This window comes from Felis catus, chromosome D3 (genome assembly GCF_018350175.1).
Source record: "Felis catus isolate Fca126 chromosome D3, F.catus_Fca126_mat1.0, whole genome shotgun sequence".
NCBI classification, from domain to species: Eukaryota; Metazoa; Chordata; class Mammalia; order Carnivora; family Felidae; genus Felis; species Felis catus.
This window is the reverse complement of record NC_058379.1, coordinates 26,565,040-26,580,412: the sequence shown is the minus strand read 5'-3', so window position 1 is coordinate 26,580,412 and position 15,373 is coordinate 26,565,040. Positions and strand designations below refer to the sequence as shown.

Genomic DNA, 15,373 nt, shown 5'->3' with positions numbered 1-15,373 from the left:
TATAAATATATAAAAATAAATATATATTTATATATACTATATAAAACATAAATATAAATATATATATAATATATAAAACATAAATATAAATATATATATAATATATATAAAATAATTCATATATATATATATATATATATATACACACACACACACACACAATAAGTCTTAATATCTAGCACTATGACTTTTCTGGCTTTTTCTTCTAGAGTGAATTTTTCCTGGCTGTGCACATCTCCATATACATTTTGGAATCAGCTCGATTTTCACTTTAATTAAAATTGTAGCCAGGCGACTGGGTGGCTCAGTTGGTTGAGCATCCGATATTGGCTCAGGTCATGATCAAACTTTGTGAATTCGAGCCCCGCATCGGGCTCGCTGCTGTCAGCGCAGAGCCCGCTTCAGATCTTCTGTTCCCGCCTCTCTCTCCGTCCCTCCCCCACTCCCGCTTGCACTCTCTCTCTCGAGAATAAATAAAACATTAAAAAAATTTTTTTAACTTGCATAGAATTTCTAGATTACTTTGGGGGAAAACTGACATCTTTACAATTGAATTATTCAGTCCCCGACTCTGATGTATTTTTCTACTTTGAAAGCTAGCTGCGTTCCCTTTTTATGCTCAGCGTCTCAAGACGGTAGTATAGATATTTCCTCCCACTGGGGTATGGTTCTTCCAACCTCAGAATCAGAGAGAGAAACGGATACTTGACTAGCCAGAACCAAAATGTAGAGCAACAGAGAGCCTGGCAGGGCAGCGATATCTTTCCGTAGAGTCTGGGTCCTTTGAAGAAGCTGCAGATAGAAGGGTCATGGTTGAGTTGGCGAGAGACAAGACCTTTGAATTCATCTCCACTCTGTCCATATGCATTTTGTCATGCAACCAGATCCGTTTTGGTGGGACGGTTAAGGTTCCTAAGGAGGGGTCTCTGCTTAACGCACAGGGCAGCGGCATGGACGAGACCTGTGGATGCTCTCTGGTAGAAGATGTGCTACCCGGGACAGCTTTTGTTTTTCTGACAAACTGTGGCTTTTTTTTTTTTCCTCCCTAGGACTGCCCTTTCATTGTCTGTATGACCTATGCCTTCCATACTCCAGATAAACTATGCTTCATCTTGGATCTGATGAACGGTGAGCAACACGCAGGAAGTCTGAGTGCAGGGAGAGACTTGGCCGTGATGTGAGACCTCCGCACACCCTGATCTGCACACGCCGGCAGTTTGGGTCTCTGGGATAATTGGGTTTCCCCCTGAAATTTAAGGAAACCTTCTGCTCTTCAAGTTTCCGTTGAAATTCATTTTAAATTCCCCTCTGCGCCCTCCCAGTTTCTCACCAGGAAGTTTGCACTTTCCAGAAGAGATTTTCACAAACGACGTAAACTTCATCTTCTGGAACGCAGCTGGCCTAGATCTTTAATTAGCTTGTTTCCTAACCCTCAACTTTTAGGAATGAAATGCCTCATAAGAACGTAGCCAAAGATATATTAGGAAGCCGACTTTGAAGGACTGGCTGTGGGCCAGCCCGGCTTCTGGCTGGACGGACCAGCCGTCCATTGGTCTTGTAAGCTATGAGTGCCGACAAAGTTCTAGCTAAAAAAGTAGCTTTCTAATGCTAGAGAGTGACACGGCATGTACTCAAAGCGTTTTCCGTAACCGGAGCTGACGTAAAAGGCATCCGGGACAACAAATGCGCAGCTTCCTTTTTTGGAAGTTCATTTGAAGTTCGGTTACATTTGGAGGGTTTGACCCAAAGCCAGACCTATTCAACAGCGTGGAGGAATTTCACAGACGTTAATAGTGGGCCGAGAAGCCAGACACCGTAGCACATATCCTGCGTGACCCCACGGTTAGCACTCTCAGAACGGTTAAGATGAACGGATGGTGGAAGGTCAGATTGAGGTCCCCTTGGCCTAACTGAGGGGCCAGGGGCTGAGGCATTGACAGGGAAGGGCACGGGGCCTCTGGGATCCTGCACATCTTGCATCTTGACCTGCCAGCGGTTCTACAGGAACACGTGTGTGTGGAAGGGAAGGTGCTTACAAAAGCAGGGGCCATACAGTGGGCACACGTGAACTTTCCTAGATCAGTAGAAGCTATTCCTTGACAGCTTATGAGAACATTCCCTTATTCTGTTGGTGGCATTCTCTCACTGTGTAACTTGAGCCCATATGGTAATTGATTTTTTCCAAACGTTTTATTATGGAAAACGATAAACACAGGGCAAAACTGAAGAAATTGTACGGGAAACACCCAAATCCCCACCTACCTGGATTTCACCAGTTATAATTTTACGGTTGCATCCGTTTTATCATCTGTCTCTCGGTATGATCGTTTTGTTTGTTTGCTCATTCATTTATTGTCCCCGGAGCCAGTTGCCAAGCCGGCTGCTGGGTCAACCATGTCATGACCTGTTCATTAGACAGGAAGTTAGTGATCCAAGCAGGTTAGCTTGCGAGGGTACATGTGGGAGCTGGATTCCCAGTCTGCGAATGATGGCTTCGTTGTCTATTGCCGTGGCCACCCACCCCTGCATTTAAGTGTTAACAATGTATAAGCTTCCTCTGTACTCTCGAAAGTGTTTTGTCAGACTAGGCAAGTCAAAGACAGATACATACGAAGCAGGAGCCAAGTTTGCCTTTTTGTACTGGGTCCTAACGATTTAGGATGACGTTTTTTGTTTCTTGCAAATTAACATGCTTTGCCTTGACCTGTCCTTCTCTGATTCCAGGGGGCGATTTGCACTATCACCTTTCCCAGCATGGGGTCTTTTCTGAGAAGGAGATGCGGTTTTATGCCACCGAAATCATCCTGGGGCTGGAGCACATGCACAATCGGTTTGTTGTTTACAGAGATTTGAAGGTAAGGCAGTCTGGTTTCGGGACCTGTGCGGTAGGTATGGCGGTCACGGGTGTCCAGACGGTCCCTTCTCTTTCATAGGACCTGCCGTTTTCCTCATCTGAGCCCCGGGGAAGTCACCTCTGTGTGGTATCCATCTGTCCAGACCCTAAACCCTGTTCCAGGAACTCTCTTCCTTCCTAGTTGCCACTGTCCACCCCGTGTGTCCTACCCTGCCTGGTGCAACACACATACCAACTCAAAAGTTTTTCATTGGTTAATGAATGAAAAGCAAGCCAGGAGTTACTTGGTGTTGCCGATTTTACAATTAATTGTAACGTACTTAATGTTCACTAAGCAGCCGATTTGGCCATGGCTCTATGTTAGAACTCGTGATGTTCAAAACTGAACAAGCAAAGAACATGCATCTTCTGGGATTCATACACCGGTAAACTGAGGCGTAGAACGGCCGAGCCACAACTCCTCCGAGGCAGGGCCAATCAGCCTGCAGAACTTTCCCCCCGCAGGCCACTCTGAGAGTTTCACATTGTTTTAAGACCGTGTTCAAAATCACCAACAGATTTGTAGATCCTTGAACTGCAGAGCCCTAGACTGTTGGTGCCTGGGCTTCTCCACTCTCACTCTCCCTGGACTGGGAAGAAAAGGCAGTGAGTGCATTCCGAGTCTCCCCCTTCTGAACCACGATGCTCGGTCCTGGGTTCTGCGTTTATGAGGGAGCTGGGGTTTTGCTCAGTATGTCCATAGGGACACTTGTGGTGAGAAGACCGGGATAGAGACAAAAGAGACCTTGACAAATGATAGAAATGATCAGGCAGATACATAAATGGGCACATGATGACGCGAAGAAAAACGAGAGGAGAGACAGTCTCCCAAACAGAGAAAGCAGTCCGGGAGGACATGTTTGCCTCCTCTTTCAGATTCCTTCTGGAGCAGACCCAGGGCCACCGACTGAAATGTACAGCTTATGCTCCTTTTCTCTAAGTAGCTATGTTTTGATCGGCCGCCTTAGCTTTTTAAAGTTACCTTCTAAGAATCTAAAAGATGGTATTTTCTTTTTGAGCCTCTTGGCTTTTTTTTTTTTTCTTCACAAAATGCTTTGTACAAGTTAAGGCTTTCTGCAAGGTTATAGAATTACTCCCTTAGTTTTCATCTGAGCATGAAGGAGACAAAAATATATTTTCATTGAATTAGAAATAATTAGGTAGTGGTTGGCACCTGACAGTTTGTTCCCCTGCTCCATGAGTTTTGCAGGAGAATACAATACATGCTGAAGGCCCTTGAAGCCCTATTGTAATACATTTTAATTTAAATCTATAACCGGTCTCTAATCATCTCTATGCTGTATCTTGTTTTTGTTTTCGAAGCTATTTAGTAGGCAGTGGTATTATTTAATTTCTATTCAAACTGAATTCTAGTCACTCATGATTATTCATGCTTTAGTTTTATAATAGCATGCCATTATTTTTATTTCAAGCAAAACAATGGTTGATCTCCAGCAGAAAAATATTAAGATGACTGTAATTCAGCGTGTATTAGGGAGAGGAGCTTTGTTTTCCTTGCTCATGCCGGCTAAATCCAATGTCAGTGGATATATGTCGTCATCGGAGTTGTGCTGAGAACCACAGTGGGTCATTCGGTAGGGTCCTGTGTTCTGATTACGCACTCACAGGCGTGCCGTTCGAGATCGGTGTGGCACTGTGGAGTGTTCTGGTTTCTTAGGTCAGCGTTTGTACATTCTCGTGAGGTTCCTTTCTGTTCCGTGCCTCATGGCCTCATTCCCAGAGCCCTTTGTGGGTCACAGAAGCCAAGAAGCTGGTGGGCTCACTCCCTTTGTGGAGAGGCGCGCTGCTCTGGCCGGGCCACAGTCCCCACGGGGGAAAGGAACTACTTTCTATCTGATGAACTGTGGTCATAACCACCGCCGCCCCCCCCGCCCCCCCGCCCAAAGCTCCCTGCCCTGTGTCTCCTTATCTCATGAGTAGGCTCCTTTGTGTCTGTCATTGCCACTTTCCTGCTGGACTTGAACGTGAAAAGGGTTACTTTTCCGTGTTATACCCCACTCGGATGTGATAGTATGGAACTTGTGTTTAGATGAAATTGTAAGTTACCAAGTGCGTATAGTTTCAGAAATTCTCAAAGCCCGGTGACAGTCTGGGGACTCTTGAAGATCATCTTGTCTTTCTCTTTAGCCTGCAAATATCCTCTTGGATGAACACGGACACGTCAGGATATCCGATCTCGGTCTTGCCTGTGACTTTTCCAAAAAGAAGCCACATGCGAGTGTGTGAGTACCACATCAACTCTCTTCACGCCTGTTTCTCTCCACGACACGTTGATTCGCTCAGGCCCCGATGTGGTCACTTGCTCCCCCTGCTTTTTCTTGCTAGAGGTGATTCTTAATATGTGATAATGCTGGGAGGGGGGCAGGTCCCAAATCCCTGGCGATGGGAGACGAGATCAGCGGGGAGCGTGGATGGACCCAGAGAGCGATGTCAGGGGCCGGGGTATCTCTGCAGCACACCCGAGCCCACGATGGCAGGGTGACCCTCGTCAGTCAGTTTACCTGCTTGACCGCAGTCTTCTCCATAAAGTAGAGGCAGTAGCAAATGCCTGCAAGTTGTCTGTCCTACGGATAAGGGAAGTCTCTGTGCCTGGGAAGGTGCAGAGGCATCTGTGTGGAACGCTCCAAGGGAGGCCCAGAGGTCGAGTGTCTCTCTCCAGCTACTTTTCTCCTTCATTTGCAAAATGGCTTTTTTTTTCCCCCAAAGGGAAATTAGGAAATTAGGAATCTTTTTTCTTTTTTTTTTTTTTTTTAATTAAAAACACAAATCATCTGCTCGCAGGTCATGGTAGACTGGAGCATTTATTACATCAGTCCTCCAGCAGACTATGTGGAGGGATCCCCGTGCCCCGCAGCCCCCAGCCAGCACCCGACCCCTCCGCACGCCCCCCCCCCCCCCCCCCGCTCCCCTGGAAGCTCGAACACAGGGGCGTAAAGCTACCACACCAGGGCTCTGCAGAAGCAGAATGACACGTCATTTCTGTTTCTTCGGCTATCAGTTTATCTGAGTGGAAAGTGTAGACATGTGTGCGGTCTGTGGAAGAGCAGATGTGTGTTGCTTTTATCCTTTCTCTTTGTAAATGGATCACTCTCAGCACTGAAATCTTGGAAAATTACATTTTCATTGTCCACCTTGAGCTAACATTCATCTCTGTGGTGAATGGGCCTGACGAAACTCCCCGGGGTCTCTTGTCACGCATCCGTACAGAAACTAAAGCCCAGACCCTTCTTTTTGTGGGTCTAGAGGTGGCCCTGCATGGCAGTGTTGGAGGAGGGCCTGCGGTAAATCAGAAGCGCCTTGTGAGGCCCCGATCAGATGTGAACGGAGGATAGCACCGATTCTGTAAACACGTTTCCCCCTTCCCTCAGAAGCCGGGGTGCTGTGATAACAGCGTTCGCATTTTGCCAGCACTTTACAGTTACGAGGCCAGAACCTGTGGTCGTATAAGCTTCTCTCGGCAAGTTCATCAGACATTTTTAAGAGGGTTGTTTGAATTTTTAATGCTGCAGCCATTTGGTATGCTAATTTCTTCAATTTAGTGTGGCCGCCACTGAATACGAATCCGAGAGCTCAGAAAAGTTAATCTTGCAAAGGAATTAACTTGCAGCGATGGGATGGCGTTATTTATTTCCTTACAGAGCTGCACCCGCTTCTTACTGTAATTCACCTGTCGGCCCCAGGAGGCGGGCTGTTCTCAAGATTCCAGCAGCAGCCACAAAAAGGGGTAGGCGTGGGAAGGTTGGTTTCTAGGCTTACATGATCATAGTGAGGCCACTATAAAAAAAAGATAAAGGCGCAACCAGATCCTTTTTTTTTTTTAAGTAGAGGGGGCATGACTGGGATAGGAACAGGCTTCTGAGTCAGCAGATCTGGGTTCGAATCCTCTTCCAAGCCGTGCTTCCCTTCTCCCCTCTCTAAAAGGACATAACAACGAAGTTTATTTCGTCTGATTGTTGGTGAGGGTCAAGTCAACCGACTAATACGCAAGTTTTTATGTGACATTGGCCAGGTGCTAGGGGCAGGCAGTGCTGTGGGGACCCCTTGGAGCCGGCTGTGCGGGAGGTGGCCCTTGAGTGGGTGGTGGCGTGCCAGGAGCCACAGCTCTCACCGTGTCATTGGTTGAACATCCACTGTCCCAGGCATGCTCAGCTGCTGTGAATACGCTACGATCTTCATAGAAGCACCAGACGTTATAGGTAGAATTATCTACTTTATGGTACGGTCCCTGAAGTCCAGAGAAATCAAGGTCACAGCCCTGGCACATTGTGGGGCTAGAATTACAGTCCAGTTCGGTCTCCAGAGCTTATACTCGTGCGACCTCCCGGAGGCTCAATGAGTAATTTAGGGCCAGAATTTCACCCTGGACTTGGTTTCTCGAGTCTTTTCAAAACTGTAGATGTGATCCCTGGACTCAATCTAGCTGGTCCACCTACAAGAAGTGTTGTGGTTGAGGTCCCCAGTTTGGGCTTAAGTTTAGTCCATTTAATGACGGGATCAAGAATTATTGTAAATGGAAAGTTAACTGTGCAGTGGCCCCAAAAAATCAAAAACTTCTGTAATTGAACAGATTACCAGTGCCTGATTTGAGTTCCAGCTTATTTGCTGTAAGAACACAAAGTTGCATCTCATGTCACAGTGTTCTCAAAACCTTCACGTGTTCTTTTAGTATTTGTAGTAGTTCGGATCGTCAGGGGACAGTGTTGTCAGGAAGCATCAGTAGCTGCCATGCGGGCAGAGTCAGAAAGCCATGGGGGCAGGTGGACCGGTATTTGGCTCCAATTGTGGTCAGTGCCATCATCTTAGAGAGCTGATCTGCATTAACCTATTGTGTTTACCCTCGCTGTACTTTCCCTTTCCAGAATTGGGTTCTGATCCCAAGAATCATAGGCTCACAATTCACGACAAAGGTCTGTCTGGGCAACACTGAAATTAACCCTTCCCAGAGACTGATTTGGAGACCCCTCATAGAAATCTCCAGTACCCTCACAGCGTGGCTAGGTGACCTTATGCCATCAGACTTTGGATTCCGGATGGTGGGGCTACTGCTGGTGCTGGACCCGCCTGTGAAGGACCAGCGCCCCTGTTCACTGTCTGAGAGCAGCCTTCCAAATAGAACTCGTTAGACAGAGAGCTCTGGGCACAGTGCTGATCCTGGGTCAGTAATGATCCTGAGTGATCCAGGAGCACTTTCTGAGCAGATTCGCAGTGAGCATAACTTAAAAGTGATTATAATAAGAGTAGAGATTAAAGGCCCTGACGTGGATTGAGTTCTTCTGTGCCAGGACTGTTCTTAACCCATCACGTATGTGTAATCCACACGGCAGCCTTGCACAATGAAGTGTTGTCTTATCACCCATCTTGTCTGGGAAGAAGATCAGTGAGGGGTGGACAGGTTGGAGGGTGTGGCTTTTGCAGGCGCCCTTTCGGGCTGCGTCTTTGCAAGCCCCCATGAGCCCCCTCTTGCTCTCCTAGATGGAACAGTGCACACTCGGATCCTTAAGGAGGAGCCCAGAATCGACCAATGGGAGGGGATTCGAAGTTGCAGAAGAATGCAAATTGCAGATTAAACGGTTGTCCTCCCAAATCTTTCAGCTTCTGAAAAGCATCCTTACATTTGCTTAGCTGGGTCCTCTGACCTGTCGGTAGCCCTTAAAACCTGACACAGGGTTTCTCTATCTTTTTTGCTTTTTAAAAATTTTTTTAAGTTTATTTTAAGAGAGAGAGAGTGGGGGGCAGGGCGTGGGACAGAAAGAGAGAGATCCCAAGCAGGCTGTACTCTGTCAGTGCAGAGCCCAATGCAGGGCTTGATCTCACAAACTGTGAGATTTTGATCTGAGCTGAGACCAAGAGTCAACCACTTAGGGGTGCCTGAGTGGTTTAGTCAGTTAAGCATCCAACTTCGGCTCTGGTCATGATCTCCTGGTTCGTGCATTTGAGCCCCGCATCGGGCTCTGTGCTGACAGCTCGGAGCCTGGAGCCTGCTCCAGATTCTGTGTCTCCCTTTCTCTGTCCCTCCCCTGCTCACATTCTCTCTCTCTCTCTCTCTCTCTCTCTCTCTCTCTCTCTCTCTCTCAAAAAATGAATAAATGTTAAAAAAAAAAAAGTGGGATTCATAACCTACTGAGCCACCTGGGTGCTCTGGATTTCTCTGTCTTTTGTACCTGCCGGCTTGTGCCCCTCTTCTTCCCCACTCCCTCAGGGTCTGTCGCTGTCTCTGTGAGTAAGTAGCCCCCACGCTTACCATGTGTCCGCCCAGGTCCTCAGCACAGAGGGTGGCACCACACAGGAGGGATGTCCCCATCCCTTCTGGTCCGTGGCACCACCTGTAGGTGCCCGCTTATCGTCCCCTCCCCCACTTCACCTCTGCCCCTTGCGCATCCTCACTGGAGCTCTGGACCGGGCAGGAGACCCTCTAGCTCTCCATCGCGGTAGTGCAGGAAGGCCAACATGGTTCAGATTTCCCCTCCCAGACCGGACCTTGCGTTCTCTCACGTTTACCTCATACTGTCATTTGTTTATATTCACTCCTACACTAACGAAGACGGAAACGGTCGACTTCCCATTGGGTGCTGCATGGCTCACGTTGGGCGGGATCCCCATCGTCTCCTCCGCCTCCTTTACGGCCGCTGCCATTTAACAAATGGCATCTGAACCCCTTGTCGAGCTGTTGACATTTCCTAAGGTGGGCATGCCTTCCTAACTGCGTGTACACTTTCTTCTCCCTAGTGGCACCCATGGGTACATGGCTCCCGAGGTGCTGCAGAAGGGGACGGCATATGACAGCAGTGCTGACTGGTTCTCCCTGGGCTGCATGCTTTTCAAACTTCTCAGAGGGTGAGTGAACCGCGTCCTTTTCAAACTGCTGCCATGGTGTGTCCCGGGATCAGAATCCAGACTGGTTAGACATCACTGGGCCTCACATCCTCTTCGATCACACATGGTAACCTGGATGGTGACCCTGGCTCTTCCTGCCTTGTAGAAGGGAGAGCTTTGTGCCCAGAAACTTTTAGGCAGAAGCTTATGGGTTCATATTTTTGTTCCATGCCAACACATTCAAACCTAAAAAAAAAAAAAAAAGACTGCTTTGAAATAGCCCCATCAAGGACCCTGATTTGGGAGCACAAGTGTTATTTTAAAATGTGAATCAGGGGCGCCTGGGTGGCTTGGTCAGTTAAGTGTCCGACTTCGGCTCAGGTCATGATCTCACGGTCCGTGAGTTCGAGCCCCGCGTCGGGCTCTGTGCTGACGGCTCAGAGCCTGGAGCCTGTTTCAGATTCTGTGTCTCCCTCTCTCTCTGCTCCTCCCCTGTTCATGCTCTGTCTCTCTCTGTCACAAAAATGAATAAACGTTAAAAAAAAAAATTTAAAAAAAATGTGAATCACTGAAGAAGGTAGGATACTTTTTCTTCCGCTAGGAATCAGTTACTCATGATTATCTCACCCACGTAATGCATTTTGAGGGTCACAAGAAAGGACCCAAGATCCAAAGCAAACTGATTTTAAAAGCATGCATTTATTCGTAAGCATGCTGAAGTTAATTTGTGCCTTTTTTTTTTTCTCAAACACAAAAATGAAACTGTGTAATTCTGTGTTTTTAATTAATCGGTGTTAGTTCTCAGCCACCAAAGATGGTGAAATAGAGCGGAAGGATTATGAAATGAAAGCACTGTCAAAATATGTTCTCCCTTTGAACACAACGATTATGTTAACACTTCCATTAATGTTTAAGAATTTGCAGCCAACTGGAGTGGGACTCTTGAAGTTTTGCAAATATGGTTTTGGTTATTCCTCATTCACAAAGATACAGAAAGCACTTCATGTTAAAATTTCCTGGTCAGGGTTCCCCCTCTCATGGTTCTGCTGTGAAACGGGTCTGGTCGTTTGCTGGGCTTTTCACATTTCCACCGGGAAGCCTCGTGGAGCACGGCCACATCTTCTCATGGTGTTTAGCACATGCCGCAGGGTGGCTGGACTCCATGTTTCCCCCCAGATTAGGTTCCAAGTGCCCTGGCCGCTTCCCCAGGACCCTGGTAATCGAGTTGTTCTCTGCTCCCGGTTTTCACTGGGGAACTTAAATTGTGTTATTTCTCAGAGAGTCAAGCCCTGTTGGGCCTTAATTGAATTACTGTATTTGTGGAGCCTGGATGGGCCTAATTCACGTCATCGGACTCGCTGACCTAATTAGAGAGTTTCTGCAAGACAGACCAGAGAAAACCACTTCCCACGTGAGATGTGGGGAGTGGGAAAGCCTCCGCACGCATGGTGAGTGTGTGGAGATGCGCCCGGGTCTCTGGACATCCTCTGGAGATGGGGTTGGAGGTGCAGAATCCACACTCACAAAATTGTGAGATGATGAAATTCTGTGCATCGGCGAAACCATTGCATATGCCAAGTCCAGATTCAAAAATCAACAGTAACATGTCACAGGGGAAATGAAACCTGCAAAGCCAGGCATTCAGGGCTTTGTTCACTTCTTTGGTCTGTTTATAATAACGTCCATGCGTGTAGATTGGGGATGATCTGGTGTGACACCGCTTTTAAAAAGATCAGAAAATTTAATTACTAACAATATGCCAGCACTGTGATTTAGGGCTAATAAGGTGAATCCGGGGGCGCCTGGGTGGCGCGGTTGGTTAAGCGTCCAACTTCGGCTCAGGTCATGATTTCCTGGTGCATGAGTTCGAGCCCCACATCGGGCTCTGTGCTGACAGCTCGGAGCCTGACGCCTGCTTCCGATTCTGTGTCTCCCCCCTCTTTGCCCCTCCCCCGCTCACACTCTGTCTCTCTCTCTCAAAAAAAAAAAACAACATTAAAAAATTAAAAAAAAAAAAAGTGAATCCAGCTGTATTTAGCCCCAATTCAGATTGGGAGTACCGAATTGGGAGGTTTCATTCTTCGTGAAGTCTGTGATCGGGCCTGATGGGCAAGTGTGGCTTCCTGCCCAGAGGAGTCGTGGCTGGCAGGAAGACATCCAGAGGGGGTTCCCCAAGGAGGGGATGGATGAGACGAGGGGACAACGGTGACAGACCTCGAAACCATGGCTCCTATGGAAAGGTAGGAAGAGCTAAGTACAAGGCTTAGGGGGGCCCTAATGGCTTCTGGCTGGTGGAGGGTCCATCGTCAGGGAGGGGCTATATGCATGCTGCACTGCTCCCAGGAGCAGGCATTTAAGGAGGGGAAAGATTTCACTTGGACACAAGAATGCCCACTGGAGCATTTGAAGGAGTGTTGTACCTCACAGGTAGTGAGGTCCCCGTCACTGCTGGGGGACCATCCTTTGAGTCTGGCACAGAAAGAATCCTTGCAGTGTATAATAGATAGGACCAGATGAGTCTTCCCCAGTAAGATTTATGATTGTTTTTAATGTTTATTTATCTTTGAGAGAGAGTGTGTGAGCAGGGGAGGGGCACAGAGAGAGTGGGAGACAGAGAATCCAAAGCAGGCTCCACACCTCCAGCACAAAGCCCAATGCAGGGTTTGAACCCACAAACCATGAGAACGTGGCCTGAGCCGAAATTGGATGCTCAACCGACTGAGCCACCCAGGCGCCCTGGGGTTTATGATCCTACGTGATCCTTTGCATTCCTTGTTTGGAAGCCATTCACGGGAAGGACAGAGCACTGAAACCGAAGGGCAGGGAGACGTTGTTTGATTGATGTGATTTCGAGTAAATTTGGTAAACATTTATCGAGTACCTGCAATATGCAAGAGGCTGTGCTTGGTGCTCCAGGGAAAGGAAGGGAGGGAAGGAGGAAGCCACATCGGGTCCGTAAGGAGCTGGCGGGAGAGTAGAGATGTCTATACCCAGGAGCAAGGCCAGCCGCGGTGTCCGGGGGCACGAAAATGGGTCCCAGGGCTAACTTGGGAGAGCGGGGCCAACTCCACGCAGGAGATGCTCTGTGAAGCGAGCTTGAAAGAGGATGGCGATTCCAAGACTGGGGCAGAGTAGACACATTTTCTTCGGGGAGCAGACAACGCTGGGCAGTTTGCCTTTCCCCAGCTGTGACCTGGGCGGGGCGGGTCACTGACAAGAGGATGGAGAGTGTGCTCGGGGAGAAGGTTGAGGAGATTGGGTGGAGATCGGAGAGCCTAGAACACTGTGCCGGGGAGTTGGGGCTTTGCTCTCGAGGCCCCGGAGCCTGGAGGCTTTTATGCAAAGGAGGGACACAGCTGGGGTGTCTGTCAGAAGAAGGTGACTGGACAGAGGGAGACTGGGACAGGTGCAGGGACCCAGGCGAAAAGCCAGGAGCACTCAAGCTAGCCCTGCAGCCCCAGGACCAGGAAGGGGGCAAGTGGTGGACCTATCTTGCTAGGCTGAGGGGTGGGGGTGGCAGTTGCTGTTTTTTCCGGATGGGTGCTCAGATACGGAAGCTAAGGGGTCAGATTCGAGGTAGCTGGGGCGAGAGTGACGTCATTACCAGAATCCGTGGTTGTCGGTGGTTCCTATTAAGCTGATGTTTATTGAGGGACCTTCAGGAGCAAAACACCGTACTGGGGTCAGCAGGGGAAGGGGCTGTGCCCAGGAGGCTTCATCCCCTTCAGCTGCAGATGAGGGGACAGTGTCACCTGTTCCACTTTGCAAGGTCGTGTGTGGGGAAGACACGGAAAGTATGTCTGGAAGTGACCTATTCAGTTTTCACTGGCCGCCTAGAAGGGAGCCCTGAGCAGCTAGCTGGGTTTTTTTTTCCGACACAAGGGGCTGAGGAAGCAAGGCAGCAGGGCAGGGGGACGAGGGCGAGAGCACCGGCCCACAGGCTCTGCCCCCCTGCTTCCTGGTGTGCTCAGAGGACAGCCACGGTTCAGGTCCTTGCAGAATGGACCCAATGCCTTGCCAGCCGCTGCCCACAGCTCGGCCACCACCCCAGGGGCGCTTGGCAATGCCCGGAGACGTTTTTGGTTGTCACAGCTTTGGAAAGGGCTACTTCTGACATCTGGCAGGTGGGGGCCAGGGATGCTGCTAAACATCTCACAATAGTCAGGACGGGCCTCGCTGCCCCAGCAAAGGGTTGCCCAGCCCAAAAGGTCAATGGCGCTGAGGATGAGCAAGTCTGCTCTTAGCCTGTCTCTTCCTTCCCATGCCCATGCAGTGAGGTTGAACAGGTGGTCACCAACATTCTGTGGTGGAATGCTTCCTTACATGGACCTGTGTGTCCCCACTGCCTCTGCTGAAACACTGGTCTGCACCCCCCACTTTGCCTCGACACCCTAGAAGAGCACCGCAGGGCCTGAGGGAAAGGAGCAAGCTGTCCCAGCTTGAGCTCGCGTTCTGCACCCTTGGACTCACAGTGATGGACCGAGCCGTTCAGAAGCCATGTGTCCGGGAGGTGTCACTGTTTCCCCCTCAGATGACTTTGTCTGGTATTGAACATGTGTCCTTGTTGCAAATGTGTGGGATTGCTGTCATGATCCTCCAACTAGATTTCAGATGTCTGTTAAGGAAAAGAATTGATGTGACAGTGGCTTTGATCCTAAACTTGTCACCACTGATGGTCTGTCCCCAAAGCTGTCAGATGCAGGCAAAGAGCCTGGACGGTGCTCTGGGGACAGCTGAGCTCTGCCTGAGGTTACTGAGATTGTTCCTGTACAGAAGAAACAGGGAATGTTTATAAATATTTTGGCAGCTACTGGCTTAGGTTCAAAACTCCTATTTGACGTAACGTATGATCTTTTTCGTATTCTAAAATTAATTTTTGGCTTAAGAGTTTTGAATCACTTGTACTTAGAAATGTACTGCTTTTGAGCTCATTGTTTCACTGAGTGTGGTGTGTGTGTGTGTGTGTGTGTGTGTGCGTGTGTGCGCGCGCGTGTGTGTGTTTTCCCAGCATTTCCGACATCTTGAGCGATTTCCCAACCCTTTTGGGGGAAATTTGCAGCGCTCCCACTCGGTCTGTAATTCACAAGCCACATCTGACCACCACACATGTGAATTTCATTCCTGCGGCACTTCCCGGCTGCAGCCAGCGTGTTGCACGCCCTGCAGGGAGAAGCGGCCGCCCTGCTAGCTGCCGGCGGGCCGGATACCCTCTCCTATTTAAAGCGGCTGCATCAGGGAGCGGAGCAGCTGCAAGGCACACAGGATCTGTGGGTACCACGTGCCTCCCTCAGAGCGGAGATCGTTACTGTCGTTACTGTCGTAGGGTCTCTTTAACGTTTTCCAAAATAGACACAACGTCTTTGGCTTTGTGCACAAAGAATAATCAAGACTACATTGGAAACAGATGTGCAGCGCGATTTTGAACTTGAAAGACCAAACTTTCTCAGCGCCGCAAGCCCAGAACCGAATCGCTGAAAAGCATTTCCGACCATTTTGTATGCAGTCGGGCACGGACTAGCTATGTTTCTAGCACGGGACCGGGACAGGGTTCATGCGCTGGAAATGGGTTTGGCCCCGCTGACTTTAACTCCGCTCCCCCCTGCCAGCCTCCCTCTGGTCTCATGAAAGACGTTTTAAATTTAGCAC

General features: G+C 48.9%; 1 protein-coding gene across 5 annotated transcripts in view; it reads left to right on the top strand.

Moving 5' to 3' along the window:
* Positions 1–15,373, top strand: part of GRK3 (G protein-coupled receptor kinase 3) — a 132,363-nt gene that overhangs the window by 93,083 nt on the left and 23,907 nt on the right. For all 5 annotated transcript variants that reach the window (XM_045041737.1, XM_023241633.2, XM_023241632.2 and 2 more), the window contains 4 exons: positions 1,050–1,128; positions 2,725–2,855; positions 5,042–5,136; positions 9,641–9,748. In XM_045041737.1, coding sequence (XP_044897672.1) covers positions 1,050–1,128; positions 2,725–2,855; positions 5,042–5,136; positions 9,641–9,748 — 413 coding nt within the window. The remainder of the gene's footprint in view (positions 1–1,049; positions 1,129–2,724; positions 2,856–5,041; positions 5,137–9,640; positions 9,749–15,373) is intronic.